The sequence below is a fragment of the Trachemys scripta genome, chromosome 6, assembly GCF_013100865.1.
Source record: "Trachemys scripta elegans isolate TJP31775 chromosome 6, CAS_Tse_1.0, whole genome shotgun sequence".
NCBI classification, from domain to species: domain Eukaryota; kingdom Metazoa; phylum Chordata; order Testudines; family Emydidae; genus Trachemys; species Trachemys scripta.
The window spans coordinates 53,793,204-53,806,880 of NC_048303.1; the positions used below are offsets into that span (position 1 = coordinate 53,793,204).

General features: G+C 39.6%; 1 protein-coding gene across 1 annotated transcript in view; it reads left to right on the plus strand.

The window, feature by feature from the left end:
- The window catches only part of ADGRV1 (adhesion G protein-coupled receptor V1), a 438,752-nt gene that overhangs the window by 38,704 nt on the left and 386,371 nt on the right, over positions 1–13,677 (plus strand). The window contains exons 12-13 of the mRNA XM_034773174.1: positions 10,060–10,186; positions 10,270–10,455. Of these exons, the coding sequence (XP_034629065.1) occupies positions 10,060–10,186; positions 10,270–10,455 (313 nt within the window). The remainder of the gene's footprint in view (positions 1–10,059; positions 10,187–10,269; positions 10,456–13,677) is intronic.

The following is a 13,677-nucleotide window of genomic DNA, read 5'->3' on the forward strand; positions in this document are numbered from 1 at the left end:
GCTACAGTCCACATAATGCTATTTTCTTTGATGGGGGTTATGTTTGCTGCTCCCATTGAAAATATGTGGTCACTCTCTTTTATGATAGTTCTCATTCTTGGGTATTTGACTAACTCCATCACAGCTCATGGATTCTCAGGTGACAGCAGTGGCCTGGAGTCCCTTTTTTCACAATCATCTGGTTTGGAGCTTGTAATGCATCTTGCTGTCACATGCATGCATGCTTCAGTTAGTGCAGAATACATTAGACAGACTATAGGAGGAAGAGTATTGCTCTTAGCTCTTAGCAGCACCTTAGAACATGGTTTACACCCCCTTCCCTGTTCCCAAACAGCCTAATAAGAGCCCCTAAACATATATATAATGCCTCCCATTTGCTACTCCACCTCCCAGTACTCTGGGGCAGAACTTTCCAGCTGTGCTCCTCCTTCCAGCACAACAGATGAGCATACTTGCTGTAAGTTGGGCATCTGGTGCACCCCCTCCCCCGAGATCTTCATCAAGGACAGCTGCAGCTAGCACCCAACATTTGCCCTCCCCAATCAGTGTCTTATCTGGAAGAAACACTTGCAAGGAATGCACACAAGCTCCCAGAAAGCTGAACACTAGACACCCATAGCCAATCAAATGCAATCATTTCACACAAGCATACAACAGGTGAAGAGAAACACCAGAACCTCAAGTTCCTACTGATCTATACAAGGTCAGCATTCAGGAAGACAGTTTATCATATGCTACTTCATCACAAAATAAATCATTGTTAGGCCTGCCTTGCAGAAACTTTGCTGGATGCTTCTGTGAGAGCTCCTTGTGTTCTCCACCAGCTACTGATTACATAAAAGTCATAGACCCACTGAAGAGACAAATACAGGAGGAATATTTCCCTCGCTTCTCTGCTTTTCTTTCTGTGGGTGGCTCTAGATGGGACGGTTTAGTCATAAGTGGTGCACAGGATCTGGTCCAAGAGGTCAGTGAAGCTGAACTGCTCGGTAATAGCAACCATATTATAATTAAATTTAACATAATTGTAGGGATGAAAATACAAAAGGAATTCACTACATTAGCATTTAACTCCAAAAAGGGGAACTACACAAAAGTGAAGAGGCTAGTTGAATGGAAATTAAAAGGAACAGTCAAGAATTAAATGCCTGCAAGCTGCATGGAAATTTTCTAAAAACACCATAATGGAAGCTCAAACTATATGTATACCCCAAATAATAATAATAAAAAAACAAACAGTAAAAGACCAAAAAGTGCCACCACGGCTATTCAACAGAGTAAAAGAGGTGGTTAGAGACAGAAAGACATCCCTTAAAAAGTGGAAGTCAGATCCTACTGAGGAAAATAGGAAGGAACATAAATTCTGGCAAGTCAAGTGTAAAAGTATAATTAGACAAGCCAAAAAAGAATTTGAAGAGCAACAAATAAAAGACACAAATTTACAGCAAATGTTTTAAATTACATCAGAACGATTTTTAAGTTTGTATGGTTCCTGAGGAAAAGGAGGTTACCTGCCAGCAGAAACTCTGGGCAGAGACTGCGGGAGATTGAAGACAGAAGAAGCAACTAAGGATTTGGGGAAATGATGTAGCAAGATAGGGTGAAGAGAATCAACGAAGGATGAGGAGAAGCAAAGGGGAGGAAGAAGAAACAGATAAGATTAATAGAAGCCAGAGACAGCACACAAGGTAGACTTCCCCAATCCTTTCAGCAATGTGTTACGTGTTACAAGTCTATTCCCTCCCTCCAATCACTCTGATCATTCCTCCTCCCCCCCCCCCGATTATGACTTGAAAATTATGGCCACAATGAGGAGTTGAATAGGGCACTATGCAGTTTAATAAATAAAACCATTCTTCTGCTGTGGCTGTGCATTTCAGGGGCAGCAGGGAGTACTGATATGGACAGTGATGGGGTAAAGTGTATGCCAGCAGTAAGCAGATTTCCCAAGCTGCTGTTGGCAAGGTCAGAGGTGAAGAAGCAGAGGAAACCAAGCAGGAGACAAAATCCAAATTTTTCTGTGGACCTATACAGTCTCTGTCTAGCAGCGAGTTAATCTCCCTCAGGCCTATGGCTGAAATTTGGCAGTTCTGGTGCTAGCCAAAGCCAAGAATGGAATGAACATGGAGACCACCTCTCTCTGTTAGAAATGGCTCTTCCAAATCATGGGTGAAGGATAATGGCAGGGTGATATGTGAAAGCTTGCACTGCTGCTGTCTGCATGGTTTCTATTTTGTGGGGAACAGAAGACTTCAGTTTCCAGGGCTGGCAACCCAGCACCTCTCAGCAGTAATGAATTAGAATCAACACAAAGAGACTGCATGCTGGATAAGTGTTTGTGCTGTACTATATACTGCAGCATCAATCAAGGTGAAAATCAAATGTGTAGGCTATGGTAGCTTTAGTAAATCTATATATCTATACCCACACACACATACATACATTTAGTAACATCATAGATAAAATATGCTCTTATTATATGAGCTCTAATGAAGATTGTATGTTACTTATTGAAATTTAGTTAATGTGCCTAACTCTATTTAGGTTACATTTTTACAAGACATTAAAGATTTAAAATACATCCATATTTACAAAGAAACTCTCAGCCCATCATAAATACATTTTCCCTCTCCTTGCTCTCCTGTTCTCTATTAAAAACCACCACCCTTCAGGAGAAGCCTCAGTTAATAGGTAGGCCTGACTATATTCCCTGAGTTAAACAAATCTGGGCTCTGTGAAATCAAGTGGGGCAGAATTCAGCTTCAGTGTTGGGGATCCTTCTCTGTGAGAACCTTTCCTCCAGGCCCTTCCAGTTTAAATTGTGGCGCTGCTAGTTTACGCATTTCAGCTGATTGTAACTACCACAGTTTGGAAGAGACAATATTGGGACAATATTATAGGAAGCCATGTATAAAGCATGAAGCAATCACTTCATAGGAAAAAAATAACACCCCAAATTTCATCCAGAAACAAATTGGAGACCAATACAAATTATGAAGGACTGTTATATTGTGCACCTTAAGAGAAGAACTGATTGATTGAGGAGGCAACCATATACTGCTCCTGGTGAAGACTCTGAGTGGGTTATTTTGGGTGTAGCCTCATGTTGAGTGCCAGGCAGTAATTCAGCCAGAATCCAAACCAAAACATAAATAACACCAGATCACTGTGGTGAGAGCTACATGAGGAAGAAAAGACCCTTGTCTTCTTGCCAACTACAGATGGAAAATAGAGTGCTTAGAGTATTTGTTCACACATTTTTTTGAAATCATATCTGATGTAATTTGGGAAACTAGAACAAGGTTGTGGATGTACAATGGCCCAGATTTACAGCTGGTGTAAATCTCCATAGTTCCATTGACTTCGGTGGAGCTATCTCAATTTACATCTGCTACAAATCTGGCTGTAAGTATATTCAGAAAATGTTTACATTTTGAGTTATAAGGAAGAGGTTTAAACATTGCAGTTACAAAATGTAAGTTTGTGACCTTTCAGTGTGAAGTGTCTGATGGTTTTTAGTGCAGTAGAAATTAGTCAATGGTGGAAACTCAGCTAATTGCACAGAGCCCATTGAAGGCCTCTCAGGCTGATTAAGTTCCTTAATTGCAGTGCTCAGTTGTGGCTTATATGTTGTGAGATGCCCTCTGCACTGAGGTTCAAAGAAATACCAGCACATACTATAATATTTTCTCCTTACTCAATGTTTTGGCTTTACTATGCTTTCAACTTCTCTTCCAAAAGAGCTGGTGTTCTAATACAGGGATGTGAATTGTTCAAAAGCTTTTCATGTTAAACTCACCCAACTTTCACTGTAAAAATTTAGCTGGTCTTGTCTTCAGAGATTTATCAGACTTCTTGAAAATAATGAATAGAATATTGGAGTGAGTGCTAATTCCAACTGCTACTGCTAATTTTGATTACCATTCAAGACAACACTGAATTTCATCTGTCATTAATAGAAAAATAAGTGAAAACTAAAATAATCTCCAGAGAATCAAATATATTTTTGGATTAAACCCTAGGCAGAGGTATCCCCTCTGATGAGAAACTCTGTGGAATTTGTACTATGGCAAATCCTACTTTAATACTTTTCTTTAAAACTAGGTCTTGGCACTAATTAAATCAGTGGATAATCCCCAAAAAATTAAAGAGGGATGAGCATTGAATACAAACCTAGGAAGCAGAGTGATCAAACAACATTCCATAGCAATTTGAAGTTTACCTTGCCTGAATCCCTTGCTCTGAACTAAATATGTTTAATGAAGCATGATTTTAATGAAAAATTAAACAAATTCACTGACAGTTCTGTTTTCCAGGCAAATTTCAAAGCATGGAACTCATGTTTTTGCTGAAAGTCTTATTTGCTATTCAAGATCTTTGAACCTCAACTATGTTAAGTTTCTCCATTAGTTTTTTCTTTTTTTAATTTAAAATGGAAATAGTTTATATATACATAGAAATTGCCATATTGGATCAAATCCAAGGTCCATTTAGTCCAGCATCCTTTCTGACAGTGTTCAATACCAGCTAATTGAAAAGAATGCACAAGAAACCTTGTGAATCTGGTGTAAACTGTAAGAGGCATTTAGGGGACAATATTTTTTAAGTCTGTTTGTTACAAAAGTATCAGAGATTGCATATTTGGTTTTCAAGAAGGAAGCATTTTATACTTTTTCTCATAGACTTATAGATATCAAGGTGAGAAGGCACCATCATAGTTGTCTAGTCTGATGTCCTGCACATTGCAAGTGCAGACCTTCGCCCATCCACTACTGTAATAGACCCATAACCTCTGGCTGAATTATTGAAGCCTCAAATCGTGATTTAAAGACTTCAAGTTACAGCGAATCCACCATTTTATGCTAGTTTAAACCTGCAAGTGACCCAGGCCCCATGCTGCAGAGGAAGGCAAAATCCCCCCAGGGTCTCTGCCGATATGACCTGGGGAAAATTTCTTCCTGACCCCAAATATGGTGGTCAGTTGGACCCTGAGCATTTCAGCTAGACACAACAGACAGATACCAGGAAAGAATTCTCTGCAGTTACTCAGAGCCCTCCCCATCCAGTGTTCCATCACCGGCCATTGGAGATATTTGCTACTAGCAGTCGCAGATGGCTACATACCATTGTAGGCAGTGTCATCATACCATCCGCTCCATAAATTTATCAAGCTCAGTCTTGAAGCGAGTTAGGATTTTTGCCCGCACTGCTCCCCTTGGGAGGCTGTTTCAGAACTTCACTTCTCTGATGGTTTCTGTTAAAAAACTTAATTGAGATCAGATCAGATGTGATCTTCCTAATAATCACTCATTTTATAGTGAAATTTTAAGTTTGACAGCTTTTTCCCCATAACTTTTGCTTGGAGAAAACAAAACTTAAAATCTTTGACATATGCATAAATACGTTCTGACATAGGCATCATTACAGTGCTGCCAGTGTATGCCTTTAGTTGGGGCACAGTAGGGGAAGTGTAAAATGAATCTGCTCACCAGGGGATAAATCAGTGTTTGTCACCATGATCAGATAATAAAAAGCAACCTTTGTTCCACCCCCAGGTTTCCTGAGAACTGCTCAAGTGCAGTTGAGGATTCGGCCCAATATGCATAGGGAATGGGGAAGGACTAAGGTCATGTGCAACTCACTGCAGCAGTTGGAATATCTGCTTCCATAATGCAAATCCTCAATGTGCACCAGAGAGCGCAAGGAAACAGGCTGTTACAGGCATATGCCTGGGCATAGGCATGGTATTTGCTGTTCTGGATTAGGTCCTTAGTTCACTGCTACAAGTGAACAGTCCCATTGAATCAAAAGAACTACTTTTGTGATTAAAGTTAAGCACACACACACAAGTTTGCAGAATTGGGGCCTAAATCAGTAAAGTATATTCATTAATATGCAGTACTAGAAAATGAAAATTAGCAGGATCGGGCTCATTTTCCCAAGAAAATATAGCATAAAAGTAAAGCCACATGAGTTCTCTAATGTGAATGTTTGGATCTAAATTTCAAATTCACAACACTAATTTCTTTTTTTTAGTCTCTTAGTGACTAATGTATTTGATAATTCTTTTAATATCAGCATAACACAGGTTGTAAATATTCAGGACCAGCATACTTACTCTGTGAGTGATCCCATTTACTTCAGTGCTCTGTGTGAGCAGAAGTTATGAAATCTAATCCTCATTGTTTCTATTTAATATTTTATTTTTTTCATAGGTGTTTATTTTTTCAGAAAGAATATACAAATAAATCTAGGAAAATACATCATGTCAAAGCAGCTGTTTTATCCTCATTAGCCTGGATAGAGTACATATATTTTTTAAAAGGACCCAGTCTTGCTTTGATTGAAGTCGATGCCAAAACTTTCTTTGACTTCAATGGGACCAGAAGCAACCTCTCTGATATTAATTTTTAAGAACACTCAGTTTTTTATTTCAGGTTGTAAGCCTCGTGGTATTCTTTGCCTCTTTCATTGTAGTCGCCCTCTTCAAATTTTATGCTGTTAGCCATATAGTTCATTACAACTTGCTACTAGATGCTGACAAGCTTCCTCAGTCCATCTTCTTAACAGAGATTTTTGTCTCAGTTATATGTGGATTCATTCAATGTAACTCCATGCAGCTGAAAGGGATATTGTGTCTGGCTTGACCATTCACTCATTAAGAAATTATTATAATTTAAATCCTAACAAAAGCTTGAACATACATATTAAAAACCCATCTGGTAGTCAGGATGTCTCCTTTGTGTCCTGTGTTTATATACTACCAACAGCTTGGCTATTGATGTTACAATGCCATTTCTAAGTATGTGGGTTATATTTGTTCAGATTAAAAGTTAATTAACTTTTTTTGGTTTAGCAAACTTGGAATATTTTTCCTAGTATTTTCATTATATTAATACTTGGCTCTGAAACACTTTTGCAGTATATTTTGTGAAGGAAGGAGCAAATCCTGACCTCACTGAAGTCAATAACAAAACTCCCCATTGACTTCAGTAGAATTTCTCCCCCTAAACCTAACTGTCGCCTGTTTGTACCATTGTGATGCATGATGATATATAAAAAGATGGGGCTATTAACACATAGTAAAAATATGGTGTTAAAAATTGCCAAGCCGAGACATACTCAACCTCATTTCCACTCTGTTCTTGGCTAATCATTATAATTTGGTTACAAATGTGTGACTAAAATTGAGGGAATTAAGAGAGTAGAAAAATACTTTCCTTTTATATATTGTACTTTTGTACTTTGATTAATCAAAAAATTGTCATAAATGAGACTTCATGTAACTTCCTGTTGAGCAGGGGTTTTTATGTGTTCTCATTCAAACTCTCCCTATGTTTATCTGCCAATATACTTATTTTGGCAGATTGATGAAAAAACAGATCCTAAAGGCATGTAGACCTGAGAATAAAGTTTTTTTTGTCTAATTAAAGGCACAAAGTAATTACAAACAGAGCTGAATAAAATTTACTCAGTTGCTGCGGTTTGTGAGTATGTACAGTGCTTGGCAGCCATCGAGCTCTTAGGGGAGGCTTGGTAAGGAATGTCTTGAATGGGTCTTGACATGCTGATTGGTCATGGGGTCATCTCTCCTAAGTGGAAACTGCTGAACCTCTTGCTGGCATTTGTAAACAGGGAAGTGCCAAGCAAGTAGTGTTCCCATAAAACAGACATTATTAGCTATTGGAAAAGAAAAAAAAAAGCTTTAGTTTTTTTTATCCTTCTCTTCTAAGATTGGTATTATTGAAATTCTGGCAAATGGCACTTTTATCCCTCTCCCCCTTTCTTTCTCTCTGTATTGACAGGGTAGAGACAGAAAGGTTTGTCGTGTACTTTGGGTAAGTGCAGCGAGCTGTGTCTTTGTCTTCAGTGAATCAACACTTTGTTTTGAAAGCGGTTGGGTTGGACAAGACTCTGTCCTCTTTATCATTTCTTTCTCTCCGAAAAAGTGTACCTTCTGCATCTCCTCAGGCAATGCATGTTTCCTTTGCAGTTTCGTTTGGTGACATGGGGTGCCAGCTTGAAAATGCTTCTTTATTTAGGGTCTGTGAAATGATGGATGTTATGAATGCATGGCTCAGCGTTTGATGTTTCAGCATTTGATGAAACAGTGGATTAGTTGTTTAAAATCGCCACAAGTACAACTCGCCTCAGTTAAATCACTGAACTGAGTACAATTGACCAAAACAAGTGTTCTATAAATATCCTAAAACAACTTATGAGCAGAGTTATTTTCTTCTTTAAATAACCTGCATATATTTTGTAGTACAACTTCTTCCACTGACACATCAATAATTTTCATAGTTAACCAACACAAACAAGTGACACCTATTGAATAATAAAGGACTCATTGTCCTGTATCTTTTGTTTAGAATGGGCTGTGATAGGTAATAATCAGGAACCAGGAGCATTATTCTTTAGTGATTTCCAGAATTGCCTTTGGGAATTTGTGATTCAGTAAATTCCAAATATTTGATAAATTTTGGTCCCAAGTGAAGGTTTATTTTCTTATTTTAATGTGAAATACAGATCAAGGGTGGGTAAGAGGTAGAACAAATGCAGACAATCATGTGCTGTACATAGATCCTAATTTTCATTGGAAACAAATAATCTGAAAGGATCCAATTATATGAAAGTATATGGACCTATATATTATCCAAATTCAAAAGGGCTTTTCAGTGCATCCTTCAATGCTAGCTTCTCTGGTGTCTTTTATGCCATCAGGCTTAAAGTGTTACCTGTAAAGAGTCTGATGTGAGGGGGAAAAAGTACAAGAAAGCTCAGTGGAGACAAGATGATTGATTTATTAGAGGACAGGCAATGTTTGTAACAGAAGAGGTCAGAATCACGTGTGGAAGCATAATTCTTCCTTCAGTTTCTTTGCACTTCATGGACCAACTTTTCCATTAGCTCTTATTAATATATATATATATATATAACCTCGAACTCCTCTGTTTTTACTTAAATATGTAGGACTGGATTCTGTAATCAGATCTGGCCTGTTTGTGCCACTAATAAAGTGCAAAGAGGCCAGTAACTGGTCACAAATTGCCTGCAGTGAAATCTCCCATCACAGGGAACACTCTGCTGGCACAAGCGTGCCAGTTCCCATCATGCATCAGTCACCACCTGTCTTGGAATAGGAGGTATGTCAGAAGTGGGCATGGCAGAGCAATGCTACCCTATGCCTGTGCTACACAGGCGTAGGGGCCATAAAGGATCTTTCACCCATGACAAAAGTTATAGCTGCTAGGAAGAAGCACAAACTCCTACTGGGTCCAGGGCAATCTCTAGGGTGACCAGACAGCAAATGTGAAAAATCGGGACGGGGTGGGGGTTAATAGGAGCCTATATAAGAAAAAGATCCAAAAATCGGGACTGTCCCTCTAAAATCGTGACATCTGGTCACCCTAGCTATCTCCCTGATACCACCCCACACATCCTGCACCAACCAGTGGTAAGCCATAGGGGAGAATCAAGTTAATAATATCAAGAGTCCAGTCCTACTCCCATTGAAGTCAATGGCAAAACTTGTATTAACTTTAATGAGAGCAGGGTAGGGTCCCAAATGTGTGACTATTAAATTAAGTATGGCTATCTTGGTGATGTGGGAATATTTATTACACATGGAATAAAGTACAACATAGCACTAAATCTGATCTTTAAGTATTTATCTGTACAAACGTATTTTCATTTCTTTCTCTGAGTGTTCTAGGCACATGTGACCTTGTTAAATTCAGACCAACCAGCCACAATACACTCAACAAAAAGTGAAGATATTTTAGAAGCAAAAAAACCCAAAACAAACAAAAAAACCCAAATATAAAAATCAAACCAAAAACAAATACATGAAAACATTCTCATATAATTGTGATTTCTTTGTTTAATCAATGTCACCATTGCAGTTAATTATTGATACTCTTTCATGGTTGGGACATGCAAAACAAACCCATCAGAGTTTACCATTGCTCTGATACGTTTATATACTTTGCATAGTACTGTATTTGTTTTCCAAACAATACTGCCACTTCAAAATAGCTCTTTATCTTCCTTTCTCAGGGTCAGTGTGGAAAATGAGATCCTTAAATCTGGGTTTACTAGTTGTGAACTGATCATTATGGAAAATGATGATCCTGGGGGAGTATTTGAATTTTCTTCCTCTTCCAGAGGACCCTACACTATAAAAGTAAGTTTTCATGGTAGACACCTGACCTTAAGAGTATATTTGAGTACTGGGAAACTGCTTGATCTTCCATTCTCTTTTTAAAGGAAGGGGAGTCTGTTGAACTACAAATTGTCCGCTCCAAGGGGACACTTATCAAACAGTTTCTGCGCTACACTGTAGAGCCTAGAGACAGCAATGAGTTCTATGGAAACACAGGAATTCTGGAATTTAAGCCTGGTGAAAGGGAGATTGTAATTACTCTGCTAACAAGGATGGATGGGGTTCCAGAGGTAAAAGTATTTTTGTACACTTAAATTGTGTTCACAAATTCTGTGGTTTTAACAATTTTTTATGACACAGATGCTTTAGCTTGTAGATGTTAGTGACATTTTCGATGGGTTTCTGTTGGTTCTTTTCAGTCTTTCTTTTCCTTATCAAGGGACACAGAAATAGAGAGAAACTGACTGAGCTATAAAACTATCACATATTGTGATCATGAAGGGAGGGGGGAGTGGCTCCCTTTGATGGACACCCAGCCAGCCAGTTAGCTGTAAAATCCCTCTTGGTCTGTTCTCTGCTTGCTTCACCAACTGTAATGGCCCCTTAACTTCGTGGCCATAAACGACTTCAAAAGGTGAAAATCCCAAACGGGGATGCGGTACAGCTCTGTAGGCAAAGAGCAACTGCTGCAACACTAGGTCCCAATCATTGGAATGCTCATTCACAAATTTACGTATCATGGCCCCCAAAGTCTCATTAAACTCTTCCACTAGGCCATTTGTTTGATGGCGGTAAGGGGTGGCAACCAAGTGGTTTACCCTCTGAGCTTCCCAAAGATGTTTCATGGTCCCTGCCAGGAAGTTAGTTCCCGAATCTGTAAGGATGTTGGAGCGCCAACCTACCCTGGCAAAAATGTCTGCCAATACCTTGATCATGCTTTTAGCCCTGGTGTTGCTTAGAGCTACTACTTCTGGCCATCGGGTGGCATGAAAGCCATCCATGAAAGTCAGTATGTACAGCTTTCCTCTGGGTATCTTCTTAGGGAAAGGACCCAAAATATCCACAGCTACATGCTGAAATGGAACCTCAATGATGGGGAGTGGCTGGAGAGGGGCCTTGACCTGGTCTTGGGTCTTTCCCACCCTCTGGCACACCTCACAAGACCGGACATAGGTTGAAATGTCCTTGCCCATTCCCTCCCAGTGAAATGACTTCCCCAAATGGTCCTTGGTCCTGTTCACTCCAGCATGGCCACTAGGGTGATCATGGGCTAAGCTCAAGTGCTTTTCCCTATACTTAGTTGGAACTACCAACTGTCTCTGAGGATGCCAGTCCTCCTTGTGCCTACCAGAAAGGGTCTCCTTGTATAAGAGTCCTCCTTCTATAACAAACCTGGACCTATTAGAAGAGCTGAGTGGTGGTGGGTCACTCCGTGCCATTGTCCAAGCTCCCTTGAGTCTCTCATCGGCTTCCTGCAAGCAGAGAACAGACCAAGAGGGATTTTACAGCTAATTGGATGTCTGGGTGTCCATCAAAGGGAGCTACTCCCCCCACCTTCATGTTACACACATATACCTGAATTTGTTTTGCATGAGATTGTAGTAATTGGGGTCCTGTGCACTTTGCATGGGTATTAAAGTTTCTGTGACACTGGTTGAAAGGGTAGGGTTTGTCCTGATGTCTTTGATCAAAGTTTCCTCTTCCTCCATTATTATACAGCATGCTGAAATTCTGTTGTCCACCTGACTACGCCTTTCACACCAAAAGTAGCTGCATCTCAGTGATGCTGAGCATATAGTATTTGTAGAGCTTTGGATGAAAGGTGCCATGTACATGTTACATGATGGGATGATGATTTGAAATGTTACCCTTATGCTTTACTCTTTCTCCCCGACCCATTTGAAAGAAGAGCAACTTTTTTTTTCTAACCTAAAGTGCTGAGTAGGGAATTGGAAAATTAGGCTGATATTTGGGTTTGAATGATGATCAGGTTTTGGTCCTAATATTGAACATAAGAACAGCCATACTGGGTGAGACCAAAAGTTCATCTATCCCAGTATCCTGTCTTCCGACAGTGGCCAATGCCAGGTGCCCCAGAGGGAATGAACAGAACAGGTAATCATCAAGTGATCCATTCCCTGTCATCCATTCCCTGTCATCCATTCCCAGCTTCTGGCAAACAGAGGCTAGGGACTCCATCCCTGCCCATCTTGGCTAATAGCCATTGATGGACCTATCCTCCATGAATTTATCTAGTTCTTTTTTGAACCCTGTTATAGTCTTGGCCTTCACAACATCTTCTGGCAAAGAATTCCACAGGTTGACTGAGCGTTGTGTGAAGAAATACTTCCTTTTGTTTGTTTTAAACCTGCTGCCTATTAATTTCATTTGGTGACCTCTAGTTCTTGTGTTATGAGGAGGAGTAAATAACACTTCCTTATTTACTTTCTCCACACCAGTCATGATTTTATAGACCTCAATCATATGCCCCCTTAGTCGTCTCTTTTCCAAGCTGAAAAGTCCCAGTCTTATTAATTTCTCCTCATACGGCAGCCGTTCCGTATCCCTAATAATTTTTGTTGCCCTTTTCTGAACCTTTTCCAATTCCAATCAATTTTTTGAGATGGGGTGACCGCATCTGCACACGGTATTCAAGATGTGGGCATACCATGGATTTATATAGAGGCAGTATGATATTTTCTGTCTTATTATCTATCCCTTTCTTAATGTTTCCCAACATTCTGTTCTCTTTTTTTGACTGCCACATACATTGAATGGATGTTTTCGGAGAATTATCCACAATGTCTCCAAGATCTCTTTCTTGAGTGGTAACAGCCAATTTAGACCCCAGTCACCCAGTTTTGAGAGATCCTTTTGTAGTTCTTCGCAGTCTGCTTGGGACTTAACTATCCTGAGTAGTTTTGTATCATCTGCAAATTTTGCCATCTCATTGTTTACCTCTTTTTCCAGATGATTTATTGAGATGACATCTGGGTCCCTGAATCCAAATATCACCTCCTCCCCACAGAAACTGGGTTTACAGTGGCAACTCCCTTTCTCCAAAAGACTATAGGACTTCCTTTACCTAAAATGTCACCTGGGGAGGTATCCAGATGGCCTGCAACACCTCATTCTCCAGTGCATTGGGTCAGGAGCAGGTGGCTTTCCCCTCTTTCTGGGATCATCAAAAGTTGTTGGGCAACTGCTTCCCCTCATTTTCAACTCTCCTGTTGTTAGCTTGCTGGGGGATAAAATTGAAACCAGCTGCCTTGCTAACTAGTTTGGTGGCAACAAGGCAAATATTTGTAAGGTGATTAGTACCTGGATGATCCTTGAGTACAATTCTGTGGACACAAATGCATGAATGTTTGATGATTTTTACAAATGTGGTATTTTGTTCTTTTATGCCTAGTAATGAATGAAGATCTTAATTATGTACTTGCCCTAGAAGTAGGTTCTTTAGATCCATGCTATTTACTCATATTTCCATAAATGAATAGCTGATGGAATAT